The sequence below is a fragment of the Psilocybe cubensis genome, chromosome 10 (genome assembly GCF_017499595.1).
Source record: "Psilocybe cubensis strain MGC-MH-2018 chromosome 10, whole genome shotgun sequence".
Lineage (NCBI taxonomy): Eukaryota > Fungi > Basidiomycota > Agaricomycetes > Agaricales > Agrocybaceae > Psilocybe > Psilocybe cubensis.
Genome location: NC_063008.1, coordinates 123,605 through 140,780, shown reverse-complemented (window position 1 = coordinate 140,780; position 17,176 = coordinate 123,605). Strand labels below are relative to the sequence as shown.

General features: G+C 48.2%; 4 protein-coding genes across 4 annotated transcripts; 2 read left to right on the top strand and 2 right to left on the bottom strand.

Moving 5' to 3' along the window:
* Positions 1–4,251: 4,251 nt before the first annotated feature.
* Positions 4,252–5,502, bottom strand: JR316_0010383 (uncharacterized protein; the record flags this gene model as incomplete). Its single annotated transcript, XM_047896051.1, has 2 exons — positions 4,252–4,473; positions 4,522–5,502. 2 exons carry the CDS (start codon positions 5,500–5,502, stop codon positions 4,252–4,254), a joined length of 1,203 nt encoding a protein of 400 aa, XP_047744096.1.
* A 483-nt stretch (positions 5,503–5,985) lies between these two features.
* JR316_0010382 (uncharacterized protein) lies at positions 5,986–8,563 on the top strand (the record flags this gene model as incomplete). The annotated part of the gene is made up of 2 exons (XM_047896050.1): positions 5,986–6,117; positions 6,179–8,563. The coding sequence occupies 2 exons, from the start codon at positions 5,986–5,988 to the stop codon at positions 8,561–8,563; spliced, it is 2,517 nt and encodes an 838-aa protein (XP_047744095.1).
* Positions 8,564–8,828: 265 nt separating this feature from the next.
* On the bottom strand, positions 8,829–11,139 carry JR316_0010381 (uncharacterized protein; the record flags this gene model as incomplete). The annotated part of the gene is made up of 5 exons (XM_047896049.1): positions 8,829–9,802; positions 9,852–10,147; positions 10,304–10,429; positions 10,475–10,770; positions 10,825–11,139. The coding sequence occupies 5 exons, from the start codon at positions 11,137–11,139 to the stop codon at positions 8,829–8,831; spliced, it is 2,007 nt and encodes a 668-aa protein (XP_047744094.1).
* Positions 11,140–12,018: 879 nt separating this feature from the next.
* Positions 12,019–15,902, top strand: JR316_0010380 (uncharacterized protein; the record flags this gene model as incomplete). Its single annotated transcript, XM_047896048.1, has 6 exons — positions 12,019–12,306; positions 12,360–13,603; positions 13,652–13,826; positions 13,927–14,780; positions 14,827–15,569; positions 15,619–15,902. 6 exons carry the CDS (start codon positions 12,019–12,021, stop codon positions 15,900–15,902), a joined length of 3,588 nt encoding a protein of 1,195 aa, XP_047744093.1.
* Between the last annotated feature and the right edge of the window lie 1,274 nt (positions 15,903–17,176).

Below are 17,176 nucleotides of genomic sequence, written 5' to 3'. Positions count from 1 at the left end.
CGCTAACCAGTGAGCCGGATGCAGGACATGATATGTTCTTGTCGTCCGTGACACAACTGCATGCACCATGATGACCTATGTAGGTGAAGGAAGGAAGGTATTGAGGCCCTTCTGCTTCTACGCACTGGAAGGCTCTGTTGATCGCTGTTTGGTAATCTCGTACAACATATTCTTAAACATAAGCATGTGCTACGATTCATCAAATTAATTAGCTATACAACAACATCCCGTAGAAAGGGTACGCATGCTCTGCCAATTCTGAATCGTACCGTGAGAATGAGGACTTCCCCGCCTGAAAAATTATCGCTGGGGCAAATAACATGTATCAGTCCTAGGTGACCACGCCTGTGTTTCATATTTTCGCTCCAGCCTTTCTTGCACCATAATGATTTATGCAGGACAAGGTATTGGGCCCTTTCTGATTCTACGCACCGGGAGGCTCTGTTGAGGGATGTTTGGTAATCTCGTAAACATAAGCTTAAACATGAGCATGTGCTTGGATTCATCAAATTAATTAGCTATACAGCTAGAAAGGGTACGCATGCTCTGCCAATTCTGAATCGTACCGTGAGAATGAGGACTTCCCCGCTGAAAAAAAATATTGTTGGGGTAAATATCATGTATCATTAGAGATTGGAATGTCCTAAGTGGCCACGCCTGTGTCTCATACTGTCTCCAGCCTTTCTTTTTGTCATCCACTCCTGTGCAAGGGGCGCTTTCATATATCTTGGCTTTACGTTCTTGAACAGGACTGTTCCCCAACTTACCGATGCCATCGTTATAGGCCGTATGCAGCACACGACTTCTTCTCCGTTGTTCTCCATCCCCGTGTGGACTGCATCGCTCACTTTTCCTCATGATCATCATAACCGCCCGGTCTGTTTGGGTTCCCCGGCATTGTTCAGCAACAATCTATTTTCAGTTATGTTTTCATGAAAAGTAAGCGATGCGGTCTACACGGGGATGGAGAATAACAGAGGAGAAGTCGTTCTCGACATCAGAAAGATCTAAAATAGCAGGACAGGTGTGAGCTGTGTACAAAAGCGGACGAAAAAGCAAGTAATTCCTGGTGAAAAGGAGTAAAGAGCCAAAAAATTGATTTCTGTGCTCTGTTGTCGTAGTACGCTCACACTTGCAAGAGAACTCTTGGAATTCATTTGAAAATTGATTAACTACACTGCATATAACTGACCAACTTACTCTATACTTGATACTTGAACTTCGAAGAAGTTATTTAACAACTGGTAAAATCTTACCAAGAATCAATCCTCTCTAAACCAACTAAACATTGTAGGCGTTGGTCTGTGTATACAGCTGTACAAGGAGGAGAGGAGTGAAGTCGACAGGAAGGGTCGGAAATGGTATAAATTGATATCACGGAAGATGTGCGTCACTGGTGCGAGATGTTTACCGGCTGTTCCTAAAGCTTTTCATTAAAGAGTACGTTCACAGGCACAGCACAGCACCCTTCCCTAGCTGACGCGCTGCATGACAAACGGGCGCTTATAACTGTAAAATCACAGCAAAATTTACGAAGATACTTCATTATTCTGGGCGTCCTCATCCTCTCTTGCCACGTCACCCGAAGAAGTGCGTCTATCCCTTAAACAGATGTCAGTGCCTTGGGCAAAAATCCTTGGATCCAGGATATCTGCGGTACAGTGGCTACTACTGGCACCGTTACTTTCCAAAACTCCCATGGTGTCCTGCTCGGAATGGTCCTCGGAGATGTGGGTTATGGTCAGACGCATCTGCGCTGCTGTTACTGTTCAGCGCAAGAAGGAGAACCATGACTGTTGTCGCCTGCCCCTAAACCCGGTGTGACGAAGGATGAAGTGAACACGACGTGTCATGGAAAGGCAAATAGGCAGCGACACGACCATTAAGCTTCCTTCAGTGTCGTTGGTCTGCATGACAAGCATGAGCACAATTGGTAGGGGTCAAGGTAACTATGTAATCCGATGCCCCAATCCAAATGTTCCAGTGAGTCGAGTGTCGTTGCTGGATATGAAGGACGTGGCTAACGATGTATTTGCCCCTGTCGAAAGAATCCGAATCGGATTAACCCGTGCTGAGAACCAAAATTGAATTATGTAAATCGGCCGGCACAGGCATTTAGTTAAAGTTAAAGTATTGCGCCTGCACAGGCACATGTTCAGCGCACACGTTCAGACAACTCGACTATGTGTCTTGCACTTACTCATGTAAACAGACGCTTCAACCAACAAGACCTCCGTGGGGCATCTCAACGCCTAACATATAGCGGAGGACGGATCAAACGGAGTCATGTGTAATATTAATAGCACAGAGGGTGTTGTGTGAGAGCACTCTACGTGAAGAGGCCCTCGTTCAGAATATCTGATAGACGCACATACGTGAATACAATGACGGCATCCAATCTATGTTTAAATAATATACGAGGAAATTGTGAAGCTGTTGACACGGCTGTTACATGCTGACTGGCACGCAAAAAAGTGTGTCTCTTGAACGAACATCCTGTATGACGTTCTTATAAGCCCCGTCTGACACCTGATCCCGTGTCAACCCGAGAAATCTGATAAGACGGACTGACCTAGCCTGGGGAGCTGTCTGGTGGTACACTTTCTACACCCTGTTCTTTCCTCAGACATAGTGATACAGAGCACATTGTCTAATAAGATTTTAGTATCTTTGAGTGGGCAAGGAGACAATCGGTAGCACCGGTCTTTTTCACAAATGAGAGAAGAACAATGGAACAACATTGCCGAGAAGAAATCTTTTTCTTCTTGTTTAGGCATAGTGTCTGAGCACTTGTGATAGTAATCGATGGGACTCAACAAACCTAGGATACACACTCACGATGTAATAACACTTCATTTATGTTATCTGTTGTACACATAATCTGTTGGCAAGAAATGTCAGAGCACAATAGATAACAGACAGGTCACTCGGCCTCGAGGTTAAAAGAAGGACTATGTTGCTCGCCATGAGGTTCCATTGTGGTGCCCCAAATCCGAGTGGCGCAAAATAAGAGGAGGTATATTGCCTCATTGTGTGTATGTGTGGGAGAAAAGTTGATTTTGACAGCAGCAGCGCTGATACACGACTAAATAGTGAGTCAGAAGCTCGACACTCGGTACTAGGTAATGAGCCTGGGATTTTTTTGTGTGTGTCGCCACTCGATTCCTATGTTTTGAGGGAAAAATTCTGTTCCTTCCCTCATACTATTCTCTCTCCTTCCTATCGCACCATCCTCCTTTGTGTATATCCCAATGGCCCAGTACCAAGAAGAATCCTTTGATATCCCTTCGAACACTTTTCATCCAGGATCCTTTGATTCCCTGTTTGACGCAGAATGTGAGCATTGCAGACAATTTTAGGGACAAAAGCTTGATGTTGATCGACTCTTCATGCCATAGTAGCACCGGAATCACTCTCGGAACAACTACTGGGACAGGAATACAGCGGGTTTGGATATCTGCCTCAATTCCAATGTGATCCAAATACGGTGGCGGTATCATCCGACTCCTATAAACCGGTATCCTCGTCGTCATCAGGTTTGGATGGTGAAAGCTCCGCCACTGCCAAATTTGATCGTAAGTCTTTGAATTGCGTACAGTAGCAAGATATGTCCAATAGAACACCCATTTCAGCGTCATATCCACCACTATCAGCATCGTCCACTGATGCCACCTTATTCCATCCCACGACTGAAGAAGAGATACAGTCACTCGATCCATGGCACTCTTCCTATCCCTTCACGGAGGAAGAGATATCGGGGCTGAATAGTTGGAAAGGTGAGCCGGTTTCACAACAATTTCATTGTTGATTATAAGCATAACTGATCACACTTGTCAGCGAGCACCCATGCGTCCCACATAAGACAGTTTATTTATAACGTACATTACCTAAGATTTAATAATAAGGATATTACGTGAGACACGGTGGATTTACTCCCGCTACCTAATTAGGAGATTAGCGTGATGTACGTGTGATTTATCCTGGCAAATCATAGCGTACATGACGTGCCATTTAGCACTAAATGGAGCCGCCGGGTGGCATGCGGGATCCGCGTGTCGGGCTGCACGGGAAAAACACGGGCCGCAAATGAACCGGACGGGTCCATCTACATCCCGTGTATTGCAAGCAGACGGATCCGTTTTGACCCGTGTTGTGCTGTCAGACGGACCCATTTGACCCGTGTCTTCCCAGAGAGGGAGGGTTATTTATGGGGTATTGCAAGTCAATGAGCACAAGGGCTCCAAAAATAATTTATTCATCTCTACCGGTATACAAATGCTTTTCCAAACTCGATTCAATCCCTGCCAGCCCAGCGTCAATTTCCTCCAGCGCATTATAAGTCAGAATCTCTGACTGCAGCTGATGCAGCCGGAGGTTCTTGAACGTTGTAACCTTTCCGTCATAACTACTGTCGCCGACGGAACTGTCAATTATTTGGTCGTATGTTGCCCGTAGCTGCTGCTCGGTATAATTCTAAAATAGTTGTCAGTATCTAGTGCTTGGTAATATCTGAGTACATACATATAGAAAAGGAGGGTTAAAATACGCCGTCTGATCTGTTACATTCTCGAACTCAATGTCAGACTGGGTGGGAGGCGAACCGGGGTAGCCGCCCATGGGATCAAACCTGCCGTAGGTTCGAAAATAAGGGTTTTGAAGGAGCAGGTGGCATGCTTCAGGGGGTGGAGAATAGCGACCTTGCTTCCTCTCAGAGGAAATAGCTGGACGAGAGTCCATAATGATTTTGTCGACGACAGACGTGTATGAAACATGTGCTGCCATCAACGGCGGAGCCGCATCATCCCGGATGACAGGCATAGGTGGAGGATCCAGGGTATCTGGAATAACAGGCATAGGGGGAGGATCCAGGGTAGGTGGAATGACAGGCATAGGGGGAGGAGCTAGGTTATTTGGAATGATTGGCATTGGCGGCGGAGCCAAGTCGTTCCGGATGACAGGCATTGGCGGCGGAGCCGTGTCGTTCCGGATGACTGGCATTGGCGGCGGAGCCAGGTTAGCTGGAATGACTGGCATAGGGGGTGGAGCCAGGCTAGCTGGAATTACTGGCATTGGCGGCGGAGCCAGGTCTTTCCGGATGACTGGCATAGGGGGCGGAGCCAGGCTAGCTGGAATTACTGGCATTGGCGGCGGAGCCAGGTCTTTCCGGATGACTGGCATAGGGGGCGGAGCCAGGTTAGCTGGAATAACAGGCATAGGGGGTGGAGCCAGGTTAGCTGGAATTACTGGCATAGGGGGTGGAGCCAGGTTAGCTGGAATTACTGGCATTGGCGGCGGAGCCAGGTCTTTCCGGATGACTGGCATAGGGGGCGGAGCCAGGTTAGATGAAATGACTGGCATAGGGGGAGGAGCCAGGTTAGCTGGAATAACAGGCATAGGGGGTGGAGCCAGGTTATCTGGAATGACTGGCATTGGCGGCGGAGCCAGGTCATCCGTCCTTGCTGTGCGTTTGCTTTCCTTAGAGTTGCTAATATTTGAAGACATTGCTGATGCTCAGAAATCAATTTAAATTTACTTGAATTAATGCAATTAGTCTTACATTTTATAGGTTTTACGGGAGGAGGTTCCTTCAGTTTTTCGAGAAGCCTGGTAAGATTGTTGAGACTGGTGTAGTCAATGGGGGAATTTTTGCTAGAGGTGGGAATAAAGTTGTAGGAGGACATACAGTCCAGAAAGTGCAACTGGGTGGGCTTGTTTATATATCTCACGGAATACAATACTATCCGAGGATTCTCCATGACACGGAAATAGATTCACCCGTGTATCGAACTTAGCAACTTTTGCACAAACTGGATCTGGTGAAGAAATCACATGACTCAGATTGTACATGTTTGTGTATGGTTTTGTTTTGCGGGACCGCTTTTTTTTAGACTTTTTTTAGACTAACTCCAACCACGATCACCACCCCACGTTCTACCGTGCCTCACCCATTAACGCGTCTTCCCCCCCAAAAAAAACGCTTTCCCAATGGCCTCTTCATCTTCCACCACCGCCACCTTCGCCCAACGCCTTGCTGACTGGGAAAAAACCTTTACAGAGTGCTACCGCAATGGCGAAAGCGCGTTCAACGCTCAGTTGGAGCAGCTCTACAGGGACTTGGTGAGTAATCGATATCCCTTGAGCATAAGACTTACTGAACAAAAAAAATTCATCCAAATAGGTTCCACTGTGTCAAGAACACGTCAGGGACGCGGCCAACTTCCGCCTCGTGGATTATGTCGCAAGCCCTGTCGTGTATTCATACAAGACCAGCCAGGGCAAGGACGGCAAGCAGGTAGCAAGGTTCGAGGTCGACTGGGCAAATTTGCATCATCAAGTCGCAAATTTCAAGGCATACCAGCAAGGCCAGGAGGCACAGAGGAAGAGGAGGGAGGAGGAAGAGCAAGAGAAGAGGAGGGAGAAGGAGGAGCAAGAGGAGGAGGAGAGGCAGAGGGTGGAGGAGAGGAGGAAGAGGGAGGTGAGGAGGAAGAGGGAGGAGAAGAAGAAGAGGGAGGAGGAAGAGGAGAGGCAGAGGGAGGAGGAGGAGGAGAGGCAGAGGGAGGAGGAGAGGAGGAAGAGGGAGGAAGAGAAGCAGAAGGTGGAGGAGAGGAGGAAGGAGGAGAGGAGGAAGAGGGAGCAGGAGAGGAAGACCAGGGAGCAGGAGAGGCAGAAGGCGGAGGAGAGGAGGAAGAGGGAGCAGGAGCAGGAGCAGGAGACAGACGAGGAGAGGAACAAGGAGGAGACGGAGAAGAGACGGGCCGAGAAGGGCAAGGGCAAGGCAGTCGAACCCCCGGTGGAAGACGGACCCGTGACAGACGCCCACAAAGACAAGGGCAAACGGAAAGCGGCGGACCCCGTGGAGTCCATTCAGTTGGCTCCAGCGGACTACAGGGGCCCACGGACAAGGAAGGGGGAAATCATTCCCCACATCACCGCCTCCAACATGCCTGGTCACCCAGCGTACAGGGAGAAGCTGGAAAGATTGGCGAAGTCCAAGCAGGGGAAGTTCAAGAGCAAAGCAATCATAGGAAGCCACACGGACGAAGACGCGGACGCCGACGTCGACGAGGACGACGAAGGCGATGACCAAGAGGCCCCGCCTACCACCCCCACCCGGAAGATGCTCACCCGGTCTGCAAAGAAGGACGCCAACCAGGACAATATCCCCCCCATCAGGAAGGCGCGGTCGAGATCCGAGAAAGCGCGCCAGGTGCCGGAGGGGATGGTGGATATGGTGGAAAGGTGCACGGGATGCACCAAATTCAAGGTGCCGTGCCATGTCAAGGGAGAGACAGGCACTGAGCCTCTCGTCCCCGTAAAGCACCAATCTTGCGAGTCTTGCAAGTCTCGCAAGATTCACTGCAGTTTCTACCCGGGACGTTTCTACCCGGGACGCAACACTGTCGCCGGGCAATTCAACCTCTCGACGCCGCTGGGAAGTTACGGGGAGGTGTTGAAGTTGGAGGAGGGAGAGGATGTTCCGGCGAAGGGGAAGGCCGGGGAAGGGTCGTTCCCCGAGGATGTGGGAGAGCTGCTTGTGCAGCTGTTTGAGCGACAAGGCCGACTGATGGAACGGATGGATGGCCTTTCCGCGTCCATGACGGCGATAAACGCACGGATTGCAACGTTCGCCGAGACAAACTTGGCGGTGGAGAAGAGGATGAAGACCGTCGAGGACAGCTTCCAAGAGCTGAAGGCCGAGTGGACCACGGCAAAAGAACAAGTGGCAGGAAACACTTCGCTTTCCGTCACGATGTTCAACAACATCAAGCAGGCGATCCAGGACGTTCAGTACGTGGTCGGGGTTTTGCTGGAGCAGGATGAACAAAGGAATCCCGCCCCCAAACAGGCAGCAGAACCCTCCAAGACGGAGGTCGAACAAGAATCGGGTCCGTCGCGGACCCGTGAACCCACCTCTGCGCCACAATCCCCCAGCCCACCACCACCGCCAGCACCCCTCCCTTCCCCACCTCCACCTCCAGCAGCACCCATTCTCCCTTCCCCTCCTCCACCACCGCCAGCACCTGTCCTCCCTTCCCCACCCCCACCTCCACCCGCACCCGTCTTCCCTGCCGTGTCTGCGCCACCAACAGAGCTATTCTTGCCCGGTTCGACTCCAGAAGCGCCTTCGCCCCCCCCAGCTGGCCGACCCTCGCTCCCACCGGTACCACCCGTCCTTTCCCTGTCTCCACCACCCCCTCTCCCAGCTCCACGTCCTCGAAGTTCGACGTCAAAGGCCGCACCGTTGTCAAAGGGTGCACCATCGTCAAAGGCCGCGCCATCGTCATCGTCAAAGGCCGGCCCATCCTCAAAGGCTAAGCCATTGTCAAAGGCTAAGCCATCCTCCAAGGCTGGGCCATCCGGGAATGGACACTCATCGGAGTTGTCTGATCCCTCGGACAGCGACGAGGTTGAAATTGTGGAGGAGGATGTTGAGATCGTGGCGTCCACGCTGCCCGCGTCGAACATAGCCACAAAGACAAGGGCTGGACGGAAGCGAAAGGCGGAAACGACTCTGGCTGAAGCATCGCGCTCGCCCAAAAAACCCAAGGCCCAAAAAAAGTAGTGTATTTCAAATCTTTGTAACTTTTTTTGGTCTCCTTTTTTGCCTTGTCTCATAGATTGCATTGTACAATTTTTAATATTTGGACTGTATATAGTTTTTACTCTCATGTGCTCATCTGTTTTATATCTCTCCCAAAAAGTAGCACTTGATGATTTTTAATGAACCCGCTTTCTGTTTTGATTTTGTGTGAAAACATGTTTGAGAAACATCAAGATAAGAATGAAAAGCATCACATTCAATAGGTATTATGAATCTACTTCAGCAGCTAGGCTTTCAAAGTTTTTTTTCTTTGTCTTTTACCTGCTACAACAAGCAGACTTGCTTCCTGAAGTGCTAAGGCATCCGAAGTCACATTCCTGCGGGCCCGTGTTTCATCCGTATCTGGACTTGTTACTGTCTCCACAAAGGCATCACAAGTCACATCCCTGCCGGCCCGTGTATTATCCGTGTCTTGGGTTGTTCCTGTCTGAACTCCACTTTCTTCCACTGTGTCAAGTGGATCTGAGTAGGGCTTTGTTTTTTTCCTAGGTTGAATCCTTCTAGTTGGTTTTGGCTTAACTGGGGCCGGTACAGAACTCTCTTCATCGGGTCCGTCCATTTCCGCCGTTCCGACATATGGCTTTGTTCTTTTTCTTGGCATAATCTTTCTAGCTGGCTTGGGAGGCGCCTCCTCAACCTCTGGAGTTGGGCTGGATGATGGATTGACAATTGTTGGGCTGGATCTACTTGGTAGAGAGGGTGGCTCGCTAGATCTTGAAGGTGCGTCGGTAGGAGTCTCATCCGTCTCTGGCGTGACTTCAAATCTGGCAGTAGTGCGTGGCATCGCGGATGCCGGACTGCCCCGTCCATTATCAAACTCTGACAGATTGGATGATTCAGAGTCGCTTGAAGATTGGGTTTGAAGTCGTATAGCTTTTTGCCTCAGGCGACGTTTGGTTATTGCTGCAGGAGGTGGAGGTATCGGGTGGGCTTCTAGGCCGTCAAACAAGTTGGACGGATAGAGAGGTTCCATAATATCATAGCCATTTCCAAAAACCTTTGAAAATTTAAAGGGGATGTCTCCTTGGGCTTGACGGTCCCTCCATAGCTTGAGAATTGCAGAGGTTGACTCCAGGCGGAGCCGGCTCGGATCCGTCACGGGGATTGAACTTGGCCAATACTCTGGATCAATCATTTCTGCAGAACGCCTTTCAAGAGCATCCCAAGGAACACTTGAACCAGGCCTGTCCTTGGCTAAAGCTGTATACATAGTTAGCAAGTTTGTTGAGGACATAGACAAATTACACACCATAAACCTTGTTCATGTAAATTCTAATAATTGACTTTTGTGCATAAGCGACTTCTCTCCCAGTTGAGCCATAGATAGGACTAGGTACTATTGGAAATCCATTGCTGCTAAACTTGAGGGATTTTTCATGAAACGATGCATCTGGCAGTGCTGGATTGGCCACACCCTTCTCTATTTCTGAAATGTGGACGAGGTATTGAACAAACGCTCTGCGAAAAGCGGCCAACTCGGATGGAAAGAGTTGCCCAAAGGAAGGAATTCTGACATCGTCGAGTGCTAGATCGCTTGTCTGGGTCCTTCAATGCCCATCAGTCAACATTAATACGGGCCAAATTATTCCGCCGCGAATGCTTACGGCGGAAACTTTATCCGCCGTAGGGTGTTTACGGCGGATAAAGTTTCCGCCGTAAGCATTCACGGCGGAACTTGTTCATGCCGTGTTTAACACTTACATTGAGTATTCGATTTTACCCTCAATATCATAATGCCCCTCAAAGGTAATGGACCTCATACCCATTCTCTGCCACTTAAGTTTCTCCATTTGTCGAAGTATTTTTCTGCCTTGCCTGGCAGCAGTCCTGCAGATGTCAGATTGACGGCGGAAACAAGTTCCACCGACTCACTTTGCCTTCATTGATTTTGAAACACCTTTCTTATTCCATTCCTCGAGGATCTCCATGAACCTGTCCCGCTCCTCCTGAGTCAATCTGGCCTCAACCTGCTTACGTCCTTGTTGATAAAACTTCATCCAATCTTTACTTCCACGAGCAGCATTCCCTGATAGAAGCGCAACCTCGGAGTCAATCTCTGCCGACTTCTCCTCACGGAATACCGTCTGAAAGGTTATACGGGAGTTCAATCCTTCCAATTTTACACCAATTCGATTTGACGCATGGTTTCTAAACCAATTAAATATTCGCTATTGTGATGGTTTATGTGTGTAACAAAATTTTCAAAGAAACAACGAGCTCACATGCTTCTTCACCTTCCATTCTTTGTGTAGTTGCTTATCTTCCTTCCTAGCACGTCTAGAGTATCTGTGATCCCATGTAGCTTGCAGCTCAGGTATGACAGTGTTCTGTATGTAGTCTGCTTTGGATGACTTTGATGTATCTTTGTAGGGCTGTACATGCTTTTTCAACACGCGCATTTCCTTTGTTGTCCAAATATTTGATTCTTCCGGCGGAAAGTCACCCTCCGCCGTCTGTCCGTTTCTGGGTCCGTTGTGGGTTGTGGCATTTGCGGTAGAAGGAAGCGGATCCGCGTCGGGGGATGCATTGGTGGGCATAATTGCAGTGATGTAACAAGTAGCTTATCGATGAGTATCTGTGTGATCTGGTCAAATCTCACGTCATACGGAGATAAAATAAGCTTCCGATCATACTAAATAAATGATGTGATGTCATATTTTTCCCAATCAGGTAATCCCGCTTCATCGTCGGCCACGATGATCAAAGCATGCTGGTCGCTGTCACATACATTGACCTCATGATTTTGCAATAGTTCCCTCTGCATTCAATCAATAAACATGGAATTTTGTAAACATTTAGCGCTTTATATAAAGATAATTTTACAAGGTTTTAAATTCTTGTCAGATGGCTGTAAAGATACAGAAACACAAAATGCAAATTCACGTCTTCTCACCCAAAACTTGTGAAACCCAAAACGGCAGTCATCTCAGAGACCATGAGAGGTATTCAAATGCATAATTTTTTTCAAAAAATATAATGATCCCAGTGAGCTCATTTTGACACATTTTCTAGTATATTGAGAATATCTCCTTAAATACGAGGATTCACATTCTACAAAAAATGTCATTCGGTAGCTATTAAAAATATCTTTCATATGATATACGCCGGAGGAATGAGGGGCCAGCCAGTGAAAAGATATTTCAAAAACACTCCAAAGTGTGGTTCTGAAAGGGTCGTTCTGCATCATATTGTACATTTATGATGGGATCACGTCCATTTTGTGCATCTCTGGATTAAGTTTTGTTCATAACATTTCACTCACTCATCCAAATATGCTGCAAGATAAGTCATATGAAAGCTATTTTTCTCCTCTTTAAAACGGCATAATTGAGGGAAATTTATCTACAGAAATAAACATGTTATACTACATTTAGATCTGCGCTCACAGGCTGTCAGACTCTTTGTTTCCAACATCCATGGGCTTCAAGAAAGTACCTGATAGGGGATCGGATGAGGAGTTTCCCAATGTTCGGGAGGCCTCCTGGTCTAGTGGGGCCAAGAAACGAAAGAGAGGGCGGCCGAGGATCCACAAACTTCCTGCAGAATCATCATCAACAAACCTCCCTCAAACAACGACTTACTCTTTCCAAAACCATGAACACAACATTCTGGAAGAAGAAATACCTCATTATCCGGGAGATCTAACTGATCAGCAGGTACTTGATAACCTGAGACAGCTAGATGACGACAGAACGGGAGGAAAGGTATGTTTTAACATGTTTTCAGTAGAATGATCAGGATGACTTTACCTATCCAGTCTCAAAATGATTACCTGAGGGAATGGCTCCCGAAACGAGAGGTGTATCTTGGAACAATGATTGGAGGAGAAGCCCCGGATCCGGATCTGAATGGACAGTGTCAGCAATGTCAAGGAATGTCTGGAGTGTGGAGATGTTGCCAATGCTTTGGCTCTAGAATTTTGTGTTCTGAATGCCTGCGAAGAAACCATCAATTTACACCTTTCCACCGCGTTGAGAAGTGGACGGGTCTATATTTCCGTCCGGGAGCTCTGTGGGAAGTGGGTGTCAAGTTGTATTTGGGTCATAATGGGAAACGTTGTCCTTATCCCACGGATCCGAGCCACCTAGGATGGGACGGCGGAAACAATTCATCCGGGAGTCATGGGCACGGCGGAAACAATTCGCCCGTCTTTGAAGATGAACACGGATTGGACCTGGATCCGCTTCCTGCGAGCAATGACCAAGAATCCTTTACGGCTCAGCTTCTGGCGGACCCGGAGGTACCCCATTTGGTTGAGCTGGACGATGGAGACGATGAAGACGATGATCTATTCGAGGAAGTCGATACAACCTATCTGGACCAACCTCGTCCAAAGGCAGCAGACAACAATGGAATTCCTTTCAAGGCAATTGTGCACACCTCCGGAGTCCATTATCTGCCCGTGCGAACATGCACATGCCGGTCCGTCCGCCTTCCGTCTATCGATTTACAGTATCTGGAGATGGGATTATTTGCAGCCAGCTTTGAAAACGTTCAAACTGTGTTCACAGTTGAGGTCCTTGAGGACTTTCGGATGGACAACCTCGAGTGCAAAACGTCGGCTTATCAGTATTACCAAAAGTTGCGAAGACTGACTTCGCCAGCGTTTCCAAAAAAGGTGCTGAACCGCTATCGTGAATTGAGAAGGCTTAGTAGAGAATACAGGGACCTTGTCCTGAGACGACAATACGGAGAAGGGCATACAAGAGAAGCGGTGGTCCCTTACTATCGTCATTGCCATGATTCATCACCAGAGAGGATGGGTATTAATGTATCTGATCCAATTGACGGCGGATCTGATAGTCCGTCTCAAGAAGTCGGAATGTCAACGGACCCGTCTCTGGGACACGGCGGATTAGATGGTCCGCCTGTACCACAAATGACGCGGACCGAGGATCATCCCGAAGTTGAAGATAGGAGAGGGAAGTTGGCCTTATTCTGCCCCGCCTGTCCACAGCCTGGAATAAACCTACCTGATACCTGGATTGATGATGCTGATAGGCAAGTTTTAGTTATTCTTCAAGGGTGACTGCAATTAACAGCAAGTAGCAATCTGTACATACGTAGTTATGTTGCAGATGGTAATTTCAAAGCAGATCACCTCAATCAGAAAAACGAGGGAGACGATGTTTGGTTGAGCGTTGGAGAAGGATACATGACTGCTCCGGGCCCTTACAAGGAGCACATTAAGGAAGCAATTTCTCTTGCTCCACGTTATAAACGGGTGCGTTATCTACCATGATTTATCTTTCACGGCGGATGCTTACGCTCCGTGTCAAAATCTTCTACGGCGGATGCTTACTTTCCGTGTCAAAAAATATCAGGAACAAACATGTCATAACTACCACGCCCAGAAAGCTGAAAACAGAGTCAGCCCGGGTAAGAGAGTACGTGGAATTGGGGCACACGCTTGCGCTAGGCACGGATGCTTCTGTCCATCCAGCGTTGTCGATTTTGACAAAGGTGAAAAGCAGATGCACATGGATTGGTCTTTGACTCAGGCCAGGGAAACTACCAACACACAGGGAATCACAAAACATTTGGAAATCTACGATATAAACTGTCAATATTGCGTTAACTTGGCAAGGCGTCTCTCAGAGTCCACAAAAATGCATTGGCCACCTTCTGTTAAAATGATTTTTGCAATTGGTTTATTTCACGTCCACGGGCACAAGACGGAATGTCTTTACAACTACGCATCCACCTATGTCCCGGGTGTGGGAATCATTGACGGAGAAATCCTGGAGCCGTTGTGGTCCGTGTTAAATGACACATCCCGGAGTACACGTTCCGCTACCACTGCCCATCGAGCAGAGGTTTTGGACGACCACATGGGGGATTCCAACTGGAAGAAGACCATTAATATGGCTGCAACAATTGCTGCAAAGTTCAAACGGGCACGGGAACAGTCCGGAATCACAGACCGATTTTATAGGGGTATCACGGATCAACAAGATTCCGGGCTCATCAACACTTGGGAAGATGAAATTTCAAAAGCAGAAGCGGACCGAGAACAAGGTGTGGCCGACGCTGTTGGCAAGGTAATGGCAAGCAAAGTGAAAACGGCTGCTGGACGCCAAGAAATTGAATTGCATCTTTCAAATATGGAACTTACATCTAATGGTGCTACTGGAAAGGCAGCATGGATATCATCCGGCTTAAAACTGGAGCAAGCGCAGTACGATTATTTCAATTGCATCCTACAGAATTTAACATGTTTTTAGATTGGAGCTCAGGGACCATGTCAGAAAGCTCGGAAAGCATCCTTCCACCGCGCAGAAACTTGACTTGGTCAATAAACGTCGCTCCATGCGGACCCGCGTTGAAGCCTTCTGTCGATCCGCTATGACCTTCATGGGCGAAGATGTCTTGGAGGATATTCAAGGGGACATCGCTCCCATACTTGACTATGAAGTCAGTGACAACAACGATCCTGATCTTGGAAATGTCAACATTACCCGCGCGGATCCGGAACGACAGCCGCTTCCGTTTCCCTCCGCCGTCAAACAAGATTTCTTTGACGGCCTTGACGCGGGAACAAACCTCATTTTAAAAGGGCTTCGCAAACTTGAACTTCAAATAAGACATGGCCACGCAGAGGACTGTCTGGAAGCGGTCCGGTCAGCCTTGATCCAGCTTTCTTGGCAGTATAAATATCAGGTTCGGACCGCCGACTCCGTCTATATGGGGACTCGTGCTTGGGATGGCGTCAAGCTTTTGAATGCTTCCTGGAAATTGCACCGGCGACTCTACAACACAAACCGTCAGAAGATGATCTATTTATCTGCTGGCGTGCGAGACGAGGATAATATTCGGAAACAATATCCCATTCTGCAAGTCCATGATTGCAAGCATAGTAATGCCGTGTCGGATCCGAACATTCGCGGAGGAAGCTCGGACCGTCTAAGTTGGATTTGGAGATCCCGTCAGGGCCTGGACAATGATAATCAATTATACGTTAATGAGTGTGAGTACTGCTATTTGTATTTCTAATTTTTTTCTCAAGGGCTTCTTAGTCTTTAGGCTAAACTGGCTCCGCGCGCGAGCTCAGAGGAATAGATGGCAAGAGGAGCTGGCCTTGACAAAAAAGGAAATGGAATGGACTGTCAGATTTTATGTGTATATGGCAAAGACATGGCGTGCACGGCATGATTTTGTTCCTGACAGGTTAGTTGGTCACAGGGCAAATGCTCAAAAGCAGATTGCCATGTGGAATGATCTGGGGCGGGCCGCGGATAAGGTCTTCCGTCAAATTAACCCGGAGTATCCGTCCGTGTGGAGATTTATAATTACAGATTAACCAGTTCTTTGAACATTCTTGTTGTATCTCATCTTGTTGAATTCATGCACTTACCGCGGCTTTGTAAACCTCCTGTCGAGGACGAACATCATCTCCTTACCTATGATGAGCGACGTGCTCTGGCCAAAGTTCATGTCCATATTTGTGGTGCACGGATCCGTGCCGGATACCGTTTGTTCATTGCAAACGGAGACTCTGTTTCCTCCGTGCGTCGCCAAAAATGGATGTATTTGCTTGACCTAGAGGTGGTAAGACAGTAATTTTGAACTATTATATCTTGCATTGAGAACTGCTCGATAGGCTATACTGCTGAGAGTACTCGGATACTGCTATGTCAATGGATTCCAAGTCGATATTCCATTTTTTATATCAGAAATTCTCAATCAGAGCGTACATGCCGTTTTGAACCGAACTCCCCACCATCGAGCTGTTCTATTTGAATCTCTAAATCAAAGCTGGTCAGCATGGGAAGATGATGAAATTTTAAATCAGACCAAGAGCTGGGGATATTGGTGGAGGGACGGATTTGCTGAAGGCGATGAGTGGCAAGTTGCCTTTGTTACCGTTGAATCGCAAGCAAGAGAATTTTGGAACAAGGTATGTTTTTTTATTGCTGTGGATTATATCTGATTTGCGTCCTTCCCACCAGGTGGTTCTGCCTGAATACCAACAAGAGGTACTCCGGCTAAACAATCAGAGGAAAGAAGCTAAGGAGGGCGCAAGTTCATCCACCTCTGGGCCTCCAAGAAATCAAGAAAACAATCCCAAGGGCAAGGGAAAGGCGGCTGAACGGACATCCGTCCCCACCTCGGGGAAGCACGGATCCGCGTTGACGGGAAAGCACGGCTCCGCGTTTTCACCGCCCACGGGGAAACCCAATCCGCCGACCCGTGTTGCAAACACGCGGGATGAAACATCCCCAATTGCAATTTCTGACCACAGACCGCCCTACTGTCCCCGCTGCGGTCAGCCTATCCTAACGGGCGTAATGAGGGAGTTGGCTCACCTGCGCCGGAATGTGGCGGACAAAATGAAGAATGCCCATAAAGCAGTGACTACTTCTTCGGCCGCCTTGGGCAGATATTCTGTATTGGAGAAGATGTGGATTGACTCTAAGGAGCTCCCGTTCTCTAACGGCAAGGGGCTTTCAGCCAAATACAAATTTCAGCATCCCGTTCACCCTTCTCCTGACAGTTGGGGCGCTATAACGGCTCAAGCCCGGTCCTTCGAGGTCTCAAAGCTCAAAGTCGCTTCATTTTACATCAACGACATTT